Here is a 19,913-nt window from a genome sequence, read left to right on the forward strand (position 1 = left end):
AGAGCAATGGGCCCAACACTGAGCCCTGAGGGACGCCAGATGTTACGCGAGCTACACCAGATTCTGCGCCATTTACCACCACATACTGAGAACGTAAGGACAAGTATTCCTGAATCCATCTAATTATCTGTTCATTGATATTAAACCAACGTAGCTTACATACAAGCAACCTGTGATCTACAAGGTCAAACGCTTTCCTGAAATCTACAAATACTGAGTCAACACAGGAGCAATCATCCAGTGCACCACAAACTTCGTGAACGAATTCTGTTAATTGAGTTGTACAGGAAAGCCCTTGTCTGAAACCGTGCTGTTTTGGATTTAGCAGGTTTTGGTTGGTTATGTGTGTCATTATGTTACTGCACAAGACGTGCTCTAATATTTTACAGACTATACTTGTTAGAGATATCGGTCTATAGTTGTTGACCAGTTCACGAGGGCCTGATTTATACACAGGCACAACGCGTGCTACCTTCCAGTCGTGCGGCAAACTTCCCGTGCTCATTGATTTAGAATATAACACCTTAAGGAATGGTGGGATAAACGGCGCACATAATTTGAGAAAGCCGCCTGTCAATTCATCCGGCCCTCCGGCTTTGCTGGGGTCTAAGCGTTCGAGAAGAGACTGAATTCCGTTTTCATCGATAACTATGTCATCCATGTTTGCCACGTTTCTGTCAGAAGGCGAAGGCAGAACCCTGCTCGACGAACAGGATGAGAATATGGAGGCAAAGAACGTATTGAAGCAGCTGGCCTTGTCTAAACTATTTTCTATTTCTTTTCCGTTATGCTGAAGTGAGGGTATACACACTCTGTCTTTTTTATTACATTTGACAAGATTCCAGAATAACTTTTTCGTTGTTTTGAATCGCGAAGGCAAATCGCCGAAAAATTCTTTTTTCGTCTGACGGATTTTTGTCTGCAGAACTTTTGTGACGGTTTCAAGTTGCTCGCAAGTCTCAGAGGTAGGGTTTCTTTTAAATTTTTATATATCCTGTTCCGTTTACCAGTAAGTCGCCGAAGCTCACCATTGAACCAAGGCTTAGATTTAGTACGACGTGGGGTCTGCACCCACGAGGGCACATACTTTTCTTGTAGGTCAAGCATTTTTGCTCTAAAAAGGAGCCATAGCTCTTGAATACTGCTTGCTCCGGAAACTTGTTCGAATTCTGGAAAGAATTCCTCTAATGCAAGGCATATCTGATTTATGTTTCCCTGGCTGTAATTATACATTTTTCTTGACGCCGATGTTTGCGTCTTTTCGTACGTCAGCTTCATTTCACACAACACGGCCTTATGGTCGCTAATACCAGGTACCACCAAAACCGTCTTTACCCAATCTGGCTGATTAGTTAGAAATAAATCTAAGATACTATCTTGTCTCGTGCCCTGTGTTACCATCTGAGTTAGGGAAAAAGTGTTCAGCATGTTTAACATTTCCTTCGCAACTACAGATGTTGCTCTCGCATTAGAAGATTGCTCATTCCAAGAAAGCTCTGGGATATTAAAGTCTCCGCCTATCACAAGATAATCAGCATTCACGGTCTCTAGCGTCTTTGAAAAATCAGTCATGGCAGTGGGAGAACTTGTAGGAGGCCTATAAAATGAACACACTGATAATGTTTTTCCGTTTGGTAATCTGATCTTACACCATACATCCTCGCAAGTACCGCCACCAATATCAAGTGTTGAACAAGAAAGTGAACTGTCAACAAGTATAAACACCCCACCACCCCGACGATTTCTATCATTTCTAAAGCAGGTGTAACAGCTTGGAAAAACCTCGATGTCTGTTACGTCATCATCCAGCCATGATTCTGTCCCAAGCACAACGCTTGGCTTTATCATGCATACTAGGTTATGGAAATCTTCCACTTTGTTTTTGATGCTGCGGCAATTGACAACGAGAAAAGTTACATCTGCTATAGATGTGCGCATGCGTCATGTTGTTTGCACAACCTGTCCGCTACTTTCATCGTATACATATATTCGCCCATTTAAGAATAGCTTATCGTACTTCAGGTTTATGCGAGCACCGTCAGAAGCATTCCTTTTGCCGAATTCCCAAAGAAACTTTCTTTTCCTGCGCACTGCCACTGAGAAATCTTCTGATATACTAATATTGGAGCCTTTTAACTTTTTAGCGTTGGCTAAAATCGCCTGTTTATCTTTATACGTTGAAAACATTGCAATAAGCGGCCGAGGTTTATTATTCTGGTACCGCCCAAGCCTGTGCGCCCGCTCAATCTTCACTGACGATAGTCCCATACCGGATACGATTTCTTGCACTTTTTTCTCAGAGGCAGTGGGCAGTTCGCGACTTTCACTGTCATCGACACCATAAAATATCAAGTTAGATCGCCTACTGCGGTTTTCCAAGTCATCCACTTTAGCAGATAAATCCTTCACCATGCTATGCGTATCTTCAGTTTTCTTTCTACATGCTGTCACAGCTTCTTTCAAGTTTGCGAGCTGTGCGACTGTGCTTTCTATTGAATCTATTCTTGACTTCAGCTCCTGTATAGCTGTTTTACTTTGATTCTGCGACGTCTCTATAGCCTGTAATTTGGTCTTTATTTCTTTTTGACCATCCAAAATTTGACTCAGAGTCTCTGCAGTAGATGGACCAGGGTTTAACTCAACGTCACCACACAGAAATAAAAGCAAAAAATAAAACGCATATCTGCGCAGCAGAACAAAGCGACGTCTGGTATAACAAGACACAGCACGGCGCTTCGAATAAGCGCTTAAACTACTTAAACTACGGGGCGTAACCGGCACCATGAATACAAAAAAGCTGGAACCCTCATTCGAACAATCACCAACCTGCGTTAGCAGAAGAAAATGCGTGAGTGGCACGGTCATGTTGGTGCCGGCCTCACGCCCCGATGCTGTACTGATCCAGTTCGCCTTTTGTACACTGTAGATACGGCCTTCATCCACCCAGGGTTCGTTGATCAGTATTCGACACTGTCCCAACAAGGTAGCCGGGCACACACCGCCATCGCTGTAGTCCTGGCTTCCGTCTTCGGCTTTGAACAGTAGAGCCGGCGACGTACGACGCTCAGCGCTTGCGCTGCCATTCCGATGATGTGCATTCGCGACGGAGCAGTAGATAACCTGCGTTAGCAGAAGAAAATGCGTGAGTGGCACGGTCATGTTGGTGCCGGCCTCACGCCCCGATGCTGTACTGATCCAGTTCGCCTTTTGTACACTGTAGATACGGCCTTCATCCACCCAGGGTTCGTTGATCAGTATTCGACACTGTCCCAACAAGGTAGCCGGGCACACACCGCCATCGCTGTAGTCCTGGCTTCCGTCTTCGGCTTTGAACAGTAGAGCTGGCGACGTACGACGCTCAGCGCTTGCGCTGCCATTCCGATGATGTGCATTCGCGACGGAGCAGTAGATAACCTGCGTTAGCAGAAGAAAATGCGTGAGTGGCACGGTCATGTTGGTGCCGGCCTCACGCATTTAGGGAAAAAGTGTTCAGCATGTTTAACATTTCCTTCGCAACTACAGATGTTGCTCTCGCATTAGAAGATTGCTCATTCCAAGAAAGCTCTGGGATATTAAAGTCTCCGCCTATCACAAGATAATCAGCATTCACGGTCTCTAGCGTCTTTGAAAAATCAGTCATGGCAGTGGGAGAACTTGTAGGAGGCCTATAAAATGAACACACTGATAATGTTTTTCCGTAACAATGTAACAAACGGGGGGGGGGGGGTGCAAGTCATCCCACTCTTGTAAAAGTGAGGCAGAGTAAGCGGATACAAACACACCAGCAATTTCGCAGGTCACATGCAGACGCGCCCTAGGTACTCTGGGCAGCTGGCAGCTGTCCCATGGCGGCGTCCGCCTGATTCACGCACGTTGAGGGCGAAGTTCAAGTTAGGGGTAGGGTCCTATCGGATAACGAAGTGACTTCATTCATGCAATTACAGGAGGTTACCGAAGATGCTTACTAGGTAATGTTCGTGGAACAGAGCATATGTTCTTTTTAAATAGTGGTCTTGCTCTTCAAATCATTTTGCAAGGGAAACGGTCATATCATATCTCATTAGAGATGAGGCGGACTGTGTTGTGTGTATGTACAAAAATGAAAAAAAAATTGCAATTGTTCGATGTTCTGGCCGATATTATATATATATATATATATATATATATATATATATATATATATATATATATATATATATACACACACGCACGCGCAAACGAAAAAATTTGCATTTGATGTCCTAACCAAGGACCGCTCTTAAGAATGTAATTGACAGGTGCGGTCGCTGAATTTATACACATTCGCTCTGAGAGAGGTGCGAGGAAGAGAGATGCCACAATTATTACAATAACAAGAAATATTACTAGAAAGAACTCTCCTCAAGGGCGAACGTGTATAAATTCAGCAACTGTACCTGTCAACTACACCCTTGAAAACAACAGGTCGTCATTCGAAACATCGAATAAATGTAATTTTTGTTTTGTACCTATGCATGCACTTCATATTACTTATTAATCACTGGACCCAAGGAATGTGGACTTTTAGAATCACGGCCGCCAATGGTTCTAACTGGGAAGGATGGAGCCGGGTATCCCCGGATACATCAAGCGAATGACGGTGAATGGTGGGAAGACTGACTTTTGCACCGACGCCCTTGGAAATGGTAGAGTTTAGGGAGTTCTGACTTGGCGTAACACGTACGTTCTGTCCAGCTTGGTGTAGTACATAAACCATTTCTGGCCTGCAATGTACTTGCCATGGTGACTTTAAAAATAGGAACATGTTTTGTGCTTGCTCGAGCTACGTAAATGGCACAAGTTCGTGCATTAGAATTTCATTTTGTGTGCGAGTAATAAAAGGGGTGCTGTCCGATGGCCTACACATAGCGCACTCTTCATAATACACGGCGTATTATGAAGAGCGCATAAGGGCCAGGCCTATAGCGGGGGAGGGTGGGTGCTAGGGGACCCCTCCGAAATTCTAATGAATTGGCTTTTACCGAAAATAAGTAATAAAAATAGATGTTTTTCTAAATATAGTCAAGGCTTCCGGCAAGTGCCCCCCCCCCCCCCGGAAATAAATTCTTGGCTGCAGCCTAATCAGGGCAATACCATTTAGTATTTCTATATCATATGGCAAAACTCCCAAATTCATGGTATGCTTAGCCAATCTTGTGGTGTCTGCATGAAGGAGCTGTAGTTTTCAACTCTCAGTGTAATTAATGGCCCATATGATTACTGTAACCCATGGTAATTGCTCCGTCAAAAAGTGCGTCAGCCAGCTTGCTGTAACGCAAGATGTAAGCTGTGTTTTGATTTGAAGCAGTGTACCGCTTCGCTGGCCGGGTGAAATATAAAAGGTTGTGCCATTTTCTAATGCCTGCATTACTTTGAATTTGTAAGTTAAAGTTTTTTCACACGTGTAAATTTTCGAAATTTTTTTTCATTAATCTCAAGATCATGCACCGAACGTGTTGTAATCCAATATACAGCTGGTAAAATTTGGGCACAGGGCTGCTTCAATTTTGGGCTACCAGGTGATGGCAAGAACTTACATTTTGTCCAAACGCAAAATTTCTTGTTTCGTGAGTGTTCTTGTCAAGAACATGTTGCCTTTTAAAAAGGCAACATGTTCAAGATGCCAGTGAAGCGCCACATCCCTCATATTGCCCTTTTCTCTGCCGCAGGCTACTCGGCAACATTGGACTCCGGTACAGCGGTAGAGTCCAGTGGCGAGGACGAGCCGTGGTGCCGCATCGCTTACTGGGAACTGAGCGAGCGCGTGGGAGACCTGTACTCGGTGCGGCGTCCGTGTCTGCACATCACCTTCGATGAGCGCCCCGCCTCCTCAACGTCATCGAACGAAGAGGCGCTCCGGCTGCACTCTCTGGCAGCGCGCTCTTCTTCCTCCGGGCCAAACAAGGAGGCAGTGGCCCGAACACGAGCCAAGATCGGCCAGGGGCTGTCCCTGTCGTACGATCGCGAGGGCGTCTGGGTCTACAACCGTTCCGAGCACGCCGTGTTCGTGGCGTCTCCGACGCTCGACGTGCCCCAGGTTCGCAACCTCACAGTATTCAAGGTGCTGCCCGGCTACTCGAAGTTGGTCTTCAACTGGCAACAGGCACGCACCTACAGCAGCTACCAGTCAGTGCCGTGGGACGGCCCGCATGCATCCAACGTGGCGCGCATCTCCTTCGTCAAGGGCTGGGGTCCCAAGTACGCGCGCCAGATCGTCACCGCACTGCCCTGCTCCCTTGAACTCTTTTTCCGCACCACGCCACCACCACCCAGGTGATGAGGGGACTTGAAAGAAACAGAACTCAATTTTCTTTAGTCAGCGCCAGCCAGCTGGATGTGAGAGAGCCTCGGATGTGAGAGATTCCCGAGTGGACTGTCGCGGGTTGCAGGCCCGCCTGACTTTACCTTTTAAAACATTCTCACACTGCCCCCCCCCCTCCCCATGATTGTGTCGGCCAGACAAGACGTGGCTCCATCTCTCGTCGCTATGAAGGCGTCGAGGACGTGTTCGTCGGGGTGGGGAGTGAGGGCCCGCTAGGGAGAGGCTTTTCTTTGGTGGTCCGAAGAAGGAGCAGGCAGGTAGACAAGAAAGCTTTCTGGTTATGTGTGTGTGAGATGTTCCTTGGGTGGGCAAGAGTAGCACTGCTCTTTTCAATTCACTGCTACTCACTGGCCATTCAGCTGTAAATGACTGCCTTGAAGACGAGGCCCTGCCATTGCACCAACACGCAAAGAACAAGTGTTCCAACAGGTTTTTGGCAGGTCGTGTTATCCTTCTTCGCAGCTGTTGTGGTTGTGTTTGGCACTTGAACTTGCCCATGTGCCCGAGATCGATGTTCCCCCTTAAGTGCGCTTGTTATAAAAACCTCTTGTTGTTGGCAGATAGCATAATTATTTTTGCTATCATTAGTTGTGCAGGAAGGAGTCGTTAAAGCATACAAAGCACACTGGTCCCATTCCTCTACCTAAAAATGAATCTTTATTTACAGTAAGCAACACTTTTGTCAGTGGGGGCACGCTTCGTAGTCATTGTCATCTAACAACCATTACCAAAACATAAATGTACAGTTTCATTAGTGTTAAGCATCGAAGCCTTGTTTCTGGGAGTTTAAAACGGGAATATTACACAGGGCACGCCCTAATTTTGCTTAAATGCTGTCTTATTAAATGTCTTTGAGTGCCGTAAAGATGAATTTTTATCCACTTTTAAGTGCTGCTAGGTTCATAATGAGCTGCTCTGTAGTAGTCCGTCACTGCGTGTGTTCAAATCTTTTAATTTGCTATTGTATATTCAAATCCATGCCAACTTGTTTGGGCAGAAAGTAAAATCTAAAGTGCTGTGCATTTCAAAATATATTGTTGTAACCTTTGGCCTCCCTAAAAATTGTGCCTTCTTTTGTTCCAAGTACACATTGTTTGCCATATTAGCTAGGAGTGGAAATTACATAGCATATACACCTACAGATATATCTTCAAGAAAACAAATGAAATGTTATATTAAAATTGTGGCTACATTCACTGATTTTCCAACAAGCCTATTTTCACATCTCAAAAAGCTACTACAGTTAGCTTGTGTGCCTGCCTCAGTTTAATAGCAAGAGCACAGACTGTTTGTGCTCTTATTTTGTGTGTACATTCTGAATAACTGGCTGAAATTGTCCGTGCAATCATATAGTTCTTCAAACAGGAAGTTAAAATAACGCGCATGACTTCAATGTCAGCATTTATTACAAGACACTGAAGTGGTTTTAATGGTGGTGTAAAACCCATGTAAACATTTCCGAATTTCTAAATCTGATAAGTTTTCATTACAGCTACTTTAAGCCACATTTGTCATGGTGAGCATTGGAGCCTCGCGAGCGTGTCATTTGGCTGTTCTTCCATCGAGTGGATGACCTTTCACGTTGCTTGTGTGGAGATATCAATCACTGGCATGATGGAACACTTCGGACCTTGTCAGAACAAGGTTTATTGAAACTGCCATCAATCTTTACAATATTGCAAAACTTGGCGGCATTCTACAACAAAAGGCTTTGGCCGTACGCTGTCAAGTTACGTGCTTGAACATCATTAAGGACCACCTCAGTTTCTTTGAGAAAAGCACTGGAAAAATATTGTTGGTGGCTTAGCATGTTCTCAATGTAAAGTTTGAAACATGATTAAGGCGAAAGGAAAGAGACAGTAGAGCACCAACTGTTTAATATTAAACTGTGAAAGGTTGTTGGTTGATATACAAAATGTGCCAGACCTGTGCTGTAAGCTTACACCAGTGTCCCCCCTCTCTCCCTTTGTTAGCTGATGTGGTCAAGGTGCTTGCAATGATGAATACAACTCTCAGGGGGTGTAGTTATAATAACCGGTGTCGAAAATTGTGCAACGAGTGTTGGCTGAAGAATCTTGTGAGGCAAGCAGAAAGGGTGCAGCCAGTTGCCCCATCATGCATGGCCTATATGTGTATGCTGCTGGTTAATACGCCGTGGTGGAGATCCTATTGTAAGGTGTTTTACTTTGGTGACTGAAGGCATCTATGCCACTCGTAGTAAACATCGCTGTTGTCTGTTTCTTAAGAGAGGACGGCCCACCTGCTGCTTCCCTGAGTTGAACCCTTTGTTGTCGTTGTGGAGTGCGAAAGGTACTAATTTGCCTCGAGCAGCTTCTTTCTTCATGCAAGTCAGCTTATTTATTATCGTGGTTTCCGCTGAGTAGGGAAGAAAGAACTGCCTGCTATGCCTTTATATATATATAAAATATATGTGCTTGTGATGTGTGTCCCCAACACAGCCTCTCCCCTTTTCCCATTTTATACCTGCTCTCATTTCTTTAAAAGCCTCTCCTGAAAGGAAAAGAACAGAGTACAAATCGCTTGTTGCATTCTCTCTTGGGTGTGTCTGTATCTGCTTCGCTGCAACTCAAGTTTTTTTGCAAGCAGCTGCGTGTTGAGCACTGTGGACACTGACTGTGTAGTGTGTTAAATTTGTTGAAAGCCCTCGCTGTTTACTATAGCAACTTATTTTCATTATTATTATTATGGTAAGCATGAAGAATGGAGTTACTTAAATCAGATGTGTGTTCCTTGATTCATCTTCATCCTTCAATCTCTCAAACTCGCCACTTGCACTCATTCTTTTCTCAAACTGGTGCCCAGCATGAGAGATCTAAAATTGTTAAGGAACAGATATTCACTTTCTGAAGCTTCACGTCACTTTTGCATTTCCTTTTTATTTGTGTTTTTTTTTTATCATGTGCTCACAATAACTAATTCCTCGTGGCACAGCACAGCTTTTATGTCCAGGATGCGCACTTGGATGTCCCTTTGTTGCCTTGTGCACCGCTCTCTACACATTCTGCAGTCACACCTTGCGCTTCGGTGAAGGCTCATTTTTCATCTCATAGGTGCATTTGCAGGAGCTTTGATTGCATCTACCGTTCCTTTGAAGGGTCAAGATGGGTATTCAACTTTTCCTTTGTCATTCTTACCACTGTTCACTTGTCGTTGATGTTCCTCTGAGCTTTGGCCAACAGCTTGGCTTACCTCTTTAGCGCTACTTTGTGAGAGTGGCCTAATACGTCTTGGACACTTTTTTTTTCAAAACTAGATCGCTAGCTCCTCTCTGTGTTGCCACGCAAGACATTGCTAGCTTTGAACCTCCGCTGGATGACCTAAGGAAAGGTGAATCTGTTGGCTTAGGCCAGTCTGGGGATAACTTGCTTCGGAGCTTGTGCGAATATTCTCGAGTGGCCCAGACGGATGGTGCTGTCAGCATCTTTTGAGACTGTGCAAGAACGGGTGTTCGCGGAATGCATTCAACTTACGTGCATTCCTTGTGGTGTTTCACAGTAATCGCTATACTCCCTCACCTCTCACCACCTTTTCCTTCTAAAGTGTCTCGACCAAGCCCACCTGACATTTTTTGTGTAGGGATGTGATGTGCCTTTTTGTCATTTCTTCTAGCATCTTATGGGAGCTTGCTTCCTTTTCTCCATTGACAGCTTGAGGGCATGATCGCATGTAGCTAGATAGTCATCCTCTAGAGCCATGTATTCTGGGTTGCCAGCCAGGTACACAGTCTTCTTTGCACACATGCAGCTCATGTCTTCCACATGGGGCAATGCCCCCCCTTCCTGGCAGGTCAAGGCCTTGTTCATTCTCCTCTTGCCTTTCTCCCACCTGAGCTGCCACGTGGCCTCTGTGTGTAAGCTTTTCCATTTGTATCAGCTTTCTACAAAGGCATTGCTGCAAGCTGGGACATTGAGCTTTTACGAACATTCTACTCACTGGGTTCTCGCCACATCACGGGGGCGTGTGTCTTTTTCGAGTTTGTAGCATTCTCGTCGACTCGGGGATGTCTTAATTTGTGTACCCACCGAACGCAATGTTAGGAAAGCTTTCCACTTGTAAATGGAATTGTGTGGTCACTTGGCCACATTTCTTGACCGTGGAGCACCACAGCACACTCTTGTGAAGGAGAGAATATTTGTGGTTGGTGTTCCCTGTGCACCTTCGCTCTATTTCTTTCCTTTTTGGTAGCCTGGTAGGACTCGTGAGTAATACAGGGTTGGGCTGGACAGCCATCTTAGGACACCTTGTCATGTTGCACTCACGTTTTTTTTTTTTCTCCTCCACCATCTTGTCTCGTCTGTTGTCCACCCTTTCGTCTCATCGTCTTTGCTGATGAAAGAACACATAAAAAGTGCCAAAAGCTGTAGTAGTAACTTTGTTGTTTGTGTCTCTGTTAGGGCTCAGGTTTGGGGGGTGTGAAAAAAAAAAGGAGGAATAACTGAAAAATGCTGCGACATATTTTGTTGTGCACGGATGAAAAAAAAAATGTTGCTATCACATCTGTCGCCACAGCCATGGCTTGGTTAGCAGGCCAAGGCCTTAGTGCCTCGCTGCATCTCACTTTTGTGTGTTGCGTGCTAAGCAAAGCAAAAAAAAAAACTTGTGAACGTTTTCAGAGAAAGTGCGTTCTTGTCGGGCGTGCACACGCTAATCACTCCGAAAAGAGAACTATTCCATCCACACTTTGGTAACAGAAGATTATATAAATATATATACATATATATATATATATATAAAGATATATGACTAATGTATGAACATGCTGTTAAGCAGCTATAGAAGCTAGGCGAAGCCTGCAGAAAGTAAGTGCCTGGTCGGTTAGGGAAAAAAAATTGCGTGTGTATAGATACATTTTTCTAGTTAGGTAGTCTTCTATCCCCACAGAAGATACTAATGGCTTCGTGCTGCCCTTTCGTACACTTTTTTTTTTTCTTCAGGCGCATGTGACGGTGCCTGTGGCCCTGAGAAGCATGTGAAAAAAAAATTTCTACGCATGGTATGGAAGTGACAATCCAATACCATTCTGCCTGCCTCAATGCCTTATGAATACTGTGAAATAGAAGCGAATGTGCGAAAATGAAGCTGTGTGTGTATGTGTGTGTGCGTGCATGTGTGTTTTAATAAGTTTGCTCAAGCGTCCTAGACTGTTGCTGTGTATAAGTTTCTTGTTTCATCGTTTTTCTGGAGTGTGAAGGCACAATGAGAATGACTTAATGAAAGCTTTTCTCTTTTTTTTTCTCATGCATTTTTGTACATATGTAAAGTGTAAATACTGCTGTTTTTTTTTTTCTAGTAGGTTTTTTTTTTCCCCTTGTGACCGGTTCCGCTGTCAAATGCGTGGCTTTGTACAAATTCTGTTGGAAGTGTACAAAATGAAAAAGATACTTTCTACTGTAATAAAGGTACAGGTATCCTAAGTTTCTTGTTTCAAAAGTTTCTTTCGGCCAGAAGGCTCTTGCGCTGTGGCCCGTCTCAACACACCTTGAGGAACGGATACCAATAATTGGGCCCAGTACCCACTCGCAACAGCAAATTCAACAATTGTTATAGTACCTATTTGGTGGAAAACACCTTTGCTTCCCGAACTCATCAACAGTCGCCAACATGAAAGCGTCTCGCGATGGGGGAAGTTGTAAAAAAAAGGTGAAAGAAATACACTGAAAATTATTAAGAAAATGTGAAACTGAGGAACAGCCTCGCGTAGGCTTGAGAGTATGACAAAGAACCAACATTTCTAGAAGATTAGGATGGGCTTTACAACGACTACCTACCGGCAAAGCAGGTGAATCAGACTCCATCCCTATAGAACTCGTAGCGGCACTCTGACCAGAATCACTCAAGGTCACCACAAGGCTGTGTCAATAAGTTTGGAAGACAGCATAATGGCCAACGGACTGAAAGATATCACCTTATCTCACTGCATAATGAAAAGCGGATGCAGAAGACTGCTTAAATGACAAAACCATCACCTTAGTAAGTTAGTATTAGCAAAGTACCACTCAAAAGATAGCTTGCAATGACGTCACTGAAGCCATGTTGGAGGACCGGCATGTGGAGACGCGACGTTTGCGATGTCACATGAATGCTATCAAAACATCGCATGTATGTCCCATCGTTATTCATGCACAGAGACACTCCTGCCACGTCATTTTCACACTGACGCAATTTGTTTGCCATCAAAACCACCATCGTGGAGTACCAGTGAATTCAGAAGCTGCGTCCATGACGTCACGTGCAAGCGATACATGGAGAGAGAGAGAGAGCGATGGCCACAGAGCGAGCAGTTTTGAGAAAAGAATGAATTACGAGAGACCACATTGGAAACGTAGTAAAGTTGTTGCACTACGTTTTTCCCTTTTCCCTTGTGCAGAGCAGGAGCCTCTGCACGTAGGCGAGAGTAGGGTGAATCCACGTACGATCGAACAAACGATGGCTGGTCGACCTCTTAAATTTATTTCAAAATTTTATATATTATTGTCTGATGAGTGGAAAGAAGAGATCCGCAATTTGTTTTGCCGCCAAAAATTTTTTCGAAGCACAGGAAATCAATAATGACGAAGATTTCGCAGAGTTATCGACCTAGACATCAATGCTTTGAAAAAAAAATTTTGCAGTGGCTTAGCTCGGCTATGCCAGGATATACGTAGCGTTAGCAAAGGTTCAGATGATTATTCTTAGCTTTCCAGATTCTCCAGATTAGCCTTCTTCTGTTCATTCTTCGTACGCTGAACCGCTAATTGCCAGGCAACTACTTCGGGATCCGATGAGATAAGCTTCTCGGCTCTTCAGCGCCGTTGAGCAGCATTTGCGCTCTCCTTCTCCATGGCGTTACCCACCAGCAAACGCCAGTCAGGTGCTATCAAGCGGCTCCAGCACAGTGTCAGACGGCGGCTGCACAGCGAAGGCGAATAGCTGCGCGCGCGCTGGCGCCAATACGTCTGCCAAGGCTACGACGTCACTCTGGAAAGCGCAGAGCAGCGGCGGTGGCGGAGTCTGCGCGCGCGTCGGCTCCAGTTTGTCTGCCGCGTCTACGACGCCACTCCTCCTGAACGCGCAGCAGACAAGCAGCGGCGAGCCGCGCGCGGCGGTGTCTGAGAGCGCGTGAGATGCCAGCTCCGGTGACCCAGCTGTGTGACATCACTGATCCTCGCGCATGCGCTGCACGGCTCATGACGCTCCACGCGAAATCGGCTCCGTATAGGCAAGTGTAGCTAACGCTACAAAAACGTTTAACACCCGAAAGATCAGTGACTGTCAGTGAGAGGGACAACTTGTGCTACGCGTGCTCTTGCTACCATTGCAATGAAAGATCTTCACGGAACGCGCTGTTGAACGATGACATTCGTATGCCCCCTGAAAAAGAAATCGATGTCGTTGACCAAATCACTGCGACTACCGGTGCACGTGCGTTTAAGTCACCCCAGAGGTGGTGCTGTTTCGAACTCAGTCAGTCTGAGGACGCGAAAACGAGCTCTCACTGCGCCGTCTCTTACAACGAGCATCTCGGATGCGCGCGCGCCTGCATGGTAGCCCCGCGCTCGTGGCCGCTGCAGTGATCAAATAATTTGAAAGTTAACGTCTTCAGTGCCGCCGACACCCTTTCCGGTACTGCTGACCTTTTAATAAAAAGAAATTCAATCCTGCCTGCATTTTATACACTTGCTGGACAAGAAGTCGGAATTGCCAATCCTTGCCTAAGGGTCTCCTTGCCTAAACATCTACGCTACACATAAAAACTAAAAACAGCTGAGCAGAAGCAAAAACGTGCATATATTTAGGTAAAGAAATTTCAGCTACCTAACTTTAATATATTTTGTGCAATTCATAACGAAAGTTGGCCAAAACAGCAGAGCGGATGAGCGCTCCACTCCACCTCTTCTTCATTATTGATTTCCTGTGCTTCGAAAAAACTTTTGGCGGCAAAACAAATTGCGGATCTCTTCTTTCCACTCATCAGGCAATAATATATAAAATTTTGAAATAAATTTAGGAGGTCGACTAGCCATCGTTCGTTTGATCTTACGTAGAATCACCCAGTAGTAGGCTCTCGGATCCGTTGACCACTCCAAACGTAGGCGTGCGCCGGGTACTCCATTATGGGGGGGGGGGGGGGGGGAGAGCAGTATTTCACCACAGAGCCCCCCCCCCCCCCGCTCCTTCCCCAATTGGAAGAGTTCAAAAGAAAACAAACTTCTCAATGGATGCAAAAATGAAAATGACAGGTTGACGCGCTGTTCACAACGGCCTGCCTTTGGTCCCCGGCTTTCCGGATGGTAAAGGTGAGAAGTAAAACCGGTTATGGAATGCAACATCTCTTCGGCTGCCATTATTGTCGAAAATTTTCATGGCCATAACTCTGCACATTACACAACGACGGGACAAGTCTGACTGAGTGAAGATGTGGGGTTGACTTGGCGCCCTCCTAACGTGATTATAAGGGGAGCCGACCGCACCCCCCCCCCCCCTTGCGCAGTCGCCTGTGATGCCAGACGTAAAGCGTCAATGACAGAACACTACTATAGCCTTCTTCGAGAAAGTGTGAGAAATGGACCAACACATTATGTGCACTACTTTGCAGAACGCGGCTGCGCCAGTGCAAAATTTTAATTGCATGTGAGTTACTGTGGAGTCATGCTTGCACGTATTTAATTACTGGTAAGGCAAAGTGAGCTGGATTGCAGTTGTTGCAAGACTCACGCGATTTTTCTTACTTTTTTTTTGCTTTCAATTGAGCCGTCAACAGTACATCACTCACTAACATGCGGACGCCACATGCCTTACCGTACCTAGTCTCATATCAACCACCCCCCCCCCTCCACTTCATCGATTTTCTTTCTTTTATCATTTTGTTTATTTATTCATTCAATTTTTACTGCTAACTGTATCTTGCAACTGCACGCAGCTACACGATATTTACTGGCATGACACGTACGTGGGCGGCCCGGCCGGAAGAGGGGGATTGCGAAAGGCCGCCGAGCTATAGCCGTAAATAAATAGACAGATACTTTGAAGCGCGAAACAATTGCAAAACGCCGCGCCGCCAGAGAAACAACACAACTTTCACGCTTCGTACCAAGGGACGAGCGCAAACTCATTGTCTATAGGGTCTATAGTATGGCTGATGAAAAACGCGACGTCATCTTTTTTTTTTTGTGTGTGTGTGTGTGTGTCGTTGTTATCCGCAGGCTCGAGGTTGTTATTCAGTAAAACATGAGGCGCCAGCGATGTCGCGGCACAGCAGATGTATCACATGCATTGCTCAACGGCGGCTCTCAATAGATTGCGTTGCAGCAAAGCGACGCGAATGCGTTTTGTACATGTTTGAACCACTTCAGTGGTGACCACACGGAACTAAAGTTATAATAGAACGTTTCCGCTTTACATATATACCTATGCAGATGTACACTTACAGAATGGATGGCAGAAGTTTGCGGCCTGTATCGCCAAGCCCTTAGTCGCAGGGCGCCTGGCGATGAGCAATACAGGCTCGCATACACATATATTCACTCTCTTCGTCCACTTTCAGTGCTTCACATTTATACAGTTGAAGACTACAAATTATGCCCCCATACTTTCCTTGGCTTCACTATGTTGTACATAACCAAGAAAACGAACCCTTGATCGTTCATGCACATGCACAGACATACATTACAAGCAACAGGGGCGTAGCCAAGCGGGGGGGTTGGGGGGGTTCAAACCCCCCCCCCGAAATTTTTCAATTTTGCTTGCGCATATAGGCACGCACACATACATACACACGCACGAACATACATAAAGTATGGTTGAACCCCCCCCCGAAAAAAATATCTGGCTACGCCCCTGACAAGCAACCCATGAGCTTAACCTAACAGCACTGAGCAGCCAATAGTAGAAAGGCACGTTGATGAAGTTAGTTTCTAAGTGTAGCTCGTAGGTGGGCTCTAGCCGCATATTTCTGTCACTCGGGTTAAACCATTAAGTGAAAATGCCAGCACTTCTTTGTTATAATGCGCAAATGTACAGCTATTCTTTAACTTTAGCTCAGTTCCCGATCGTGTTTACCTGTTAGAAACAGCCTCCCACGATGGCTTGCTTGTAAACCTTGTTTATGTTACCCGGTAATTTTTGAAAAAAAAAAATTAACGTAATCGTATTCCAGCAATCGGATTCACTCTTCATTGTCATTGGCTTCCGCGAAACCGTCGACATAATTAATGATCGGGGATTCTTTATTTACGCTGCATTTTAGAGCCAAGCATAATAAACATTTGCAGCACATCAGAAGTAACCCCTAACATTTCAGAAAGCTCGTGCTGTGCAGTGTCTTTCGAAACGGAAAGCAGCTTTCATTGTACTTCGTTTCTGCTGTTTGGAAGGGCTTCAGATTTCAAAGCTGGTTTTACGGAGAGGGCGCTGTATTTAACTGTCAAGTAATTCGTTTGTGATGCTAGAAAGCTTATAATCACAAGGGGGCAGAAACGTGCAAGGGGTGTTCCCCCCTCCCCTCCCCCCAGCCTGAACACGAGGGTCAGCACCCTCGACCCCCCAGAATTTACGTCAATGATCACGACTTTATTCCTTGCATAAGACTACTTGTTCGTAATATTATGGGTAACGGAGTCAAATTACGATCTCTATGCAATCACATTTGACAAATTAAAAAAGAATGAATAAAATATCTACCGCTTCTCACCCCCCCCCCCCTCCTCCACCATTTATATAAAAAGAATAAAGCCTATCTCAATTCCTGGGGAAACCATTGTTGGGCCTCTGGCGGGCAGTCCACGTGCCGCCATGCTGAACGATGACGTAGCTTCCGTCCCATTCTGTCAGCGGAAGTGTCCGCGAGAACTAAAGAAATAAAGAAAAAAAAACTCTTCTACGCTTAAACAAACAAACAAATGAGAAGACAAATTATAGACTTCTGCCTGCGCTAGACAACCTCTACTGAAGGAGTCTGCTTTCTCTACCTAGCCTCCCTACGCGAGCTCGGATCGCATTCATGTGTTATTACTACGCACTGGTCTGGGACAGAAAGCTACATGGCTTAAGTTAGTAATTACGACCGAGGATTACGATAAGGAAGTCAAGATGTAAAGGTGAAAAAAAAAACGAAAAATTACACCATCTCCCGCTAAAGGGGATCATGAGGCGATGCGAAGCCGGAGCACTTGCACGATCGCATTCCGTTGGCGTTCGTTGGGCATGCTACCGACCTCGCGTCGTGGAACGCGAAGAGGGACGCTACGCGCGTCGTATCTTCCATCTAGCCTGGCCGTTAATTCTCACAGGGCGAGCGGGGAACGCGGTCGACAGGCGGGCGAGAGGGTGGCAGCGTAGGAGAGGAGGGAGAAGGGGAGGGGACGCGCATGCGCTCGAGCTCATCGCGGCGTTGCGCAAGAGAGAATTTCGGCATGTCTAGCCGGCGTTTCAGAGGAAGAGTGGAAAGGGGGAGGAGAGAGGGGGAGGGGAGAGGGAGAGTGGAAGGGGAGAGGGAAAGTGGAGATGGTGAGTGTAGAGGAGGTGTGTGGTGAGGGTATGCGCATGCGCAGTAAGGGTGGTCACGCCGCACACCACCACCACCGGATTCAGCTCCGCCTTAAGATACTTCACATCTAAAAAAAAAATGTGCGCGCGATGGTGCTTTCGCAACTAAACAGGTTTATGCTACTACCGCACCACGTTCATTACACGTGCACTAAAATCCGCGCAACTCGTGCAAAGAGATCTCATGTGCTCGTTGATTCCTCTGTGGGCCGCTTTATTCAATTTTGCCGCTGCCTAAATTTACGCTGTGCTTTTCAAGCCGCTCGACTATGTGCCTTTTTCACGAATGATCCCTGGATGCCTCCGTAATCCTCTCTCGGCTGTGGTAAATATGCGCGACTCCCCCGAAATGCACCGTCGAGGCAGTGACGTCAGCCTTTGTACTAAGCATATTGTAGTAACGCAAAGTTCGTAAAAGAAAGGAAACAGAAAAAGGAGAGGAAAGACAGACAGGTGCGTTACGAACTTTGAGTAGCGCCTCTCTTTCTCTCCTCTCTTTTTTAGGGGCGAAGCTCCTTATAGCATCACCTGGTCGGTCGTCGCTCCATCCGGCGTTCCACCGCTGTCGCGTCTCCCGTATCATTTTCAATAGATGACGCTGTCCCATAGAGATGCATGCAAACTGCAGTTGGATGACGATATACTAGATGGCGCTGTCCCATAGAGATGTGTTCAATATGGCGGTTGGGTGAATGCACGCTAGATGGCGTTATAGGTGCCGCTGCTCTCAGATAGGCTGCTGCGCCCGTTATCTCTCATTCTCCTTGATAGTCGCCGTACGTGGAGGAGTGCGCTTGCCGGATCGTGCAGCTTGGCGGACCATGGACGACGAGGAGCGCCGGGTGCGGAAGGCCGCTGCGTCTCGTGCTCGTCGGCAGGATCCCGAGGTGCGAGCTCGAGAGGCTGCCGCCAAGCGAGCGCAGCAGTAATCAAAGCAGCGTATCGCTTTGATTACTTCTTGGCGAAACCACTGAACATTTCACGGTGTAACCATGATTGCTTCAGGAGCTTCGCCCAAGCTCTTCATCATTCATCCGTGGATATGCTGTAATTTTTTTCTATTTCCTTTCTTTTACGAACCTTGTTCTACTACAATGTGTTTAGTAAACACCAACCCTCCCAAGAAAAAAGTTATCCTGAAGCCTTTGTACTCCCGTGCCATAGACCACCAAGGAGGCGGCACTCTCTATTGAAAAGGTATACATGTCCGGTGCAGATGCTTCGCTATAGCATATATATATAGCCTTTTCGGATGCTTCGACATATCCGAACTACAACGTTATTTCATGCTGCAACCGCCTGTGATGCACCGGCGTCTAAATGTGCCTTCCCTCTCCGGTGCCCTGTGTACACTCGACATTGCTGACTGTTCTTTGATTTACATTTGATCCATATGAACATCGTAGCTGAATTCCGCTTTACTTTGAAATGCTCCGTGCGGTTGTTACATCAATTTGTACGTATAGGTTGGACGGCGCTTGTAAACGCGGAGCTGTGTATGGCGCGCACCGGTGGCCACTGATATAGGCCCTCTTCTTCGACGCCGGCCGTAATCTCTCACTGGCGAGAAGCAGATACCGCATCCGTCCTTTGTTCGGCTGGCTGGGAGGTATTCGGAACTCGCACCGGCGCCTCCTGGGACAGTGACTGCCCCGTTTCTGTCCTTTTTTTTTTCTTTCTTTGGCCTCGCACGCCTCTTCTGAAGGTGCAAACATGCTCGCGAGACGTCGAGGCCTTCAAGCTGGCCGGTCAGATCCGCCAGACTAGGATAGCCTCCGGCCGGCATGTGTTTTACGCTTGCTATATCGCTCATGTATAAAGTCCCGAATGAGTCGCTTTCATCAGCGTTATCGCACACGCTGTTCCATCGTTTTAGCCAAGGATGAAGAGGTCGCAAGGATGGATAACGAATGGAGTTTGAAAAAGCGATTGAAAAATAAAAAAGAAAAACGTGTACGAAGAAAAAAAGTCTGAGAAGGTTAAAATGAAAGCCATGCTAAGTCGCCAACTACTGCTAGGTCCGCTTCGA

At 46.1% G+C, this 19,913-nt stretch overlaps 1 protein-coding gene across 4 annotated transcripts in view; it reads left to right on the forward strand.

The window, feature by feature from the left end:
- Nucleotides 1-19,913, forward strand: part of LOC119393835 (mothers against decapentaplegic homolog 6) — a 243,782-nt gene that overhangs the window by 114,330 nt on the left and 109,539 nt on the right. The window contains exon 4 of one of the 4 annotated variants that reach the window (XR_007416383.1): nt 5,688-11,650. Coding sequence is in view for 1 of the 4 variants with exons in the window: in XM_037661016.2 (XP_037516944.1) it covers nt 5,688-6,295 (608 nt within the window). In the remaining 3 variants the exon portion in view is untranslated. Of the gene's footprint in view, nt 1-5,687; nt 11,776-19,913 lie in introns of those variants that run through there. The other 3 variants (XR_007416381.1, XR_007416382.1, XM_037661016.2) reach the window with 3 other exon arrangements.

The sequence above is a fragment of the Rhipicephalus sanguineus genome, chromosome 5 (genome assembly GCF_013339695.2).
Source record: "Rhipicephalus sanguineus isolate Rsan-2018 chromosome 5, BIME_Rsan_1.4, whole genome shotgun sequence".
NCBI lineage: Eukaryota > Metazoa > Arthropoda > Arachnida > Ixodida > Ixodidae > Rhipicephalus > Rhipicephalus sanguineus.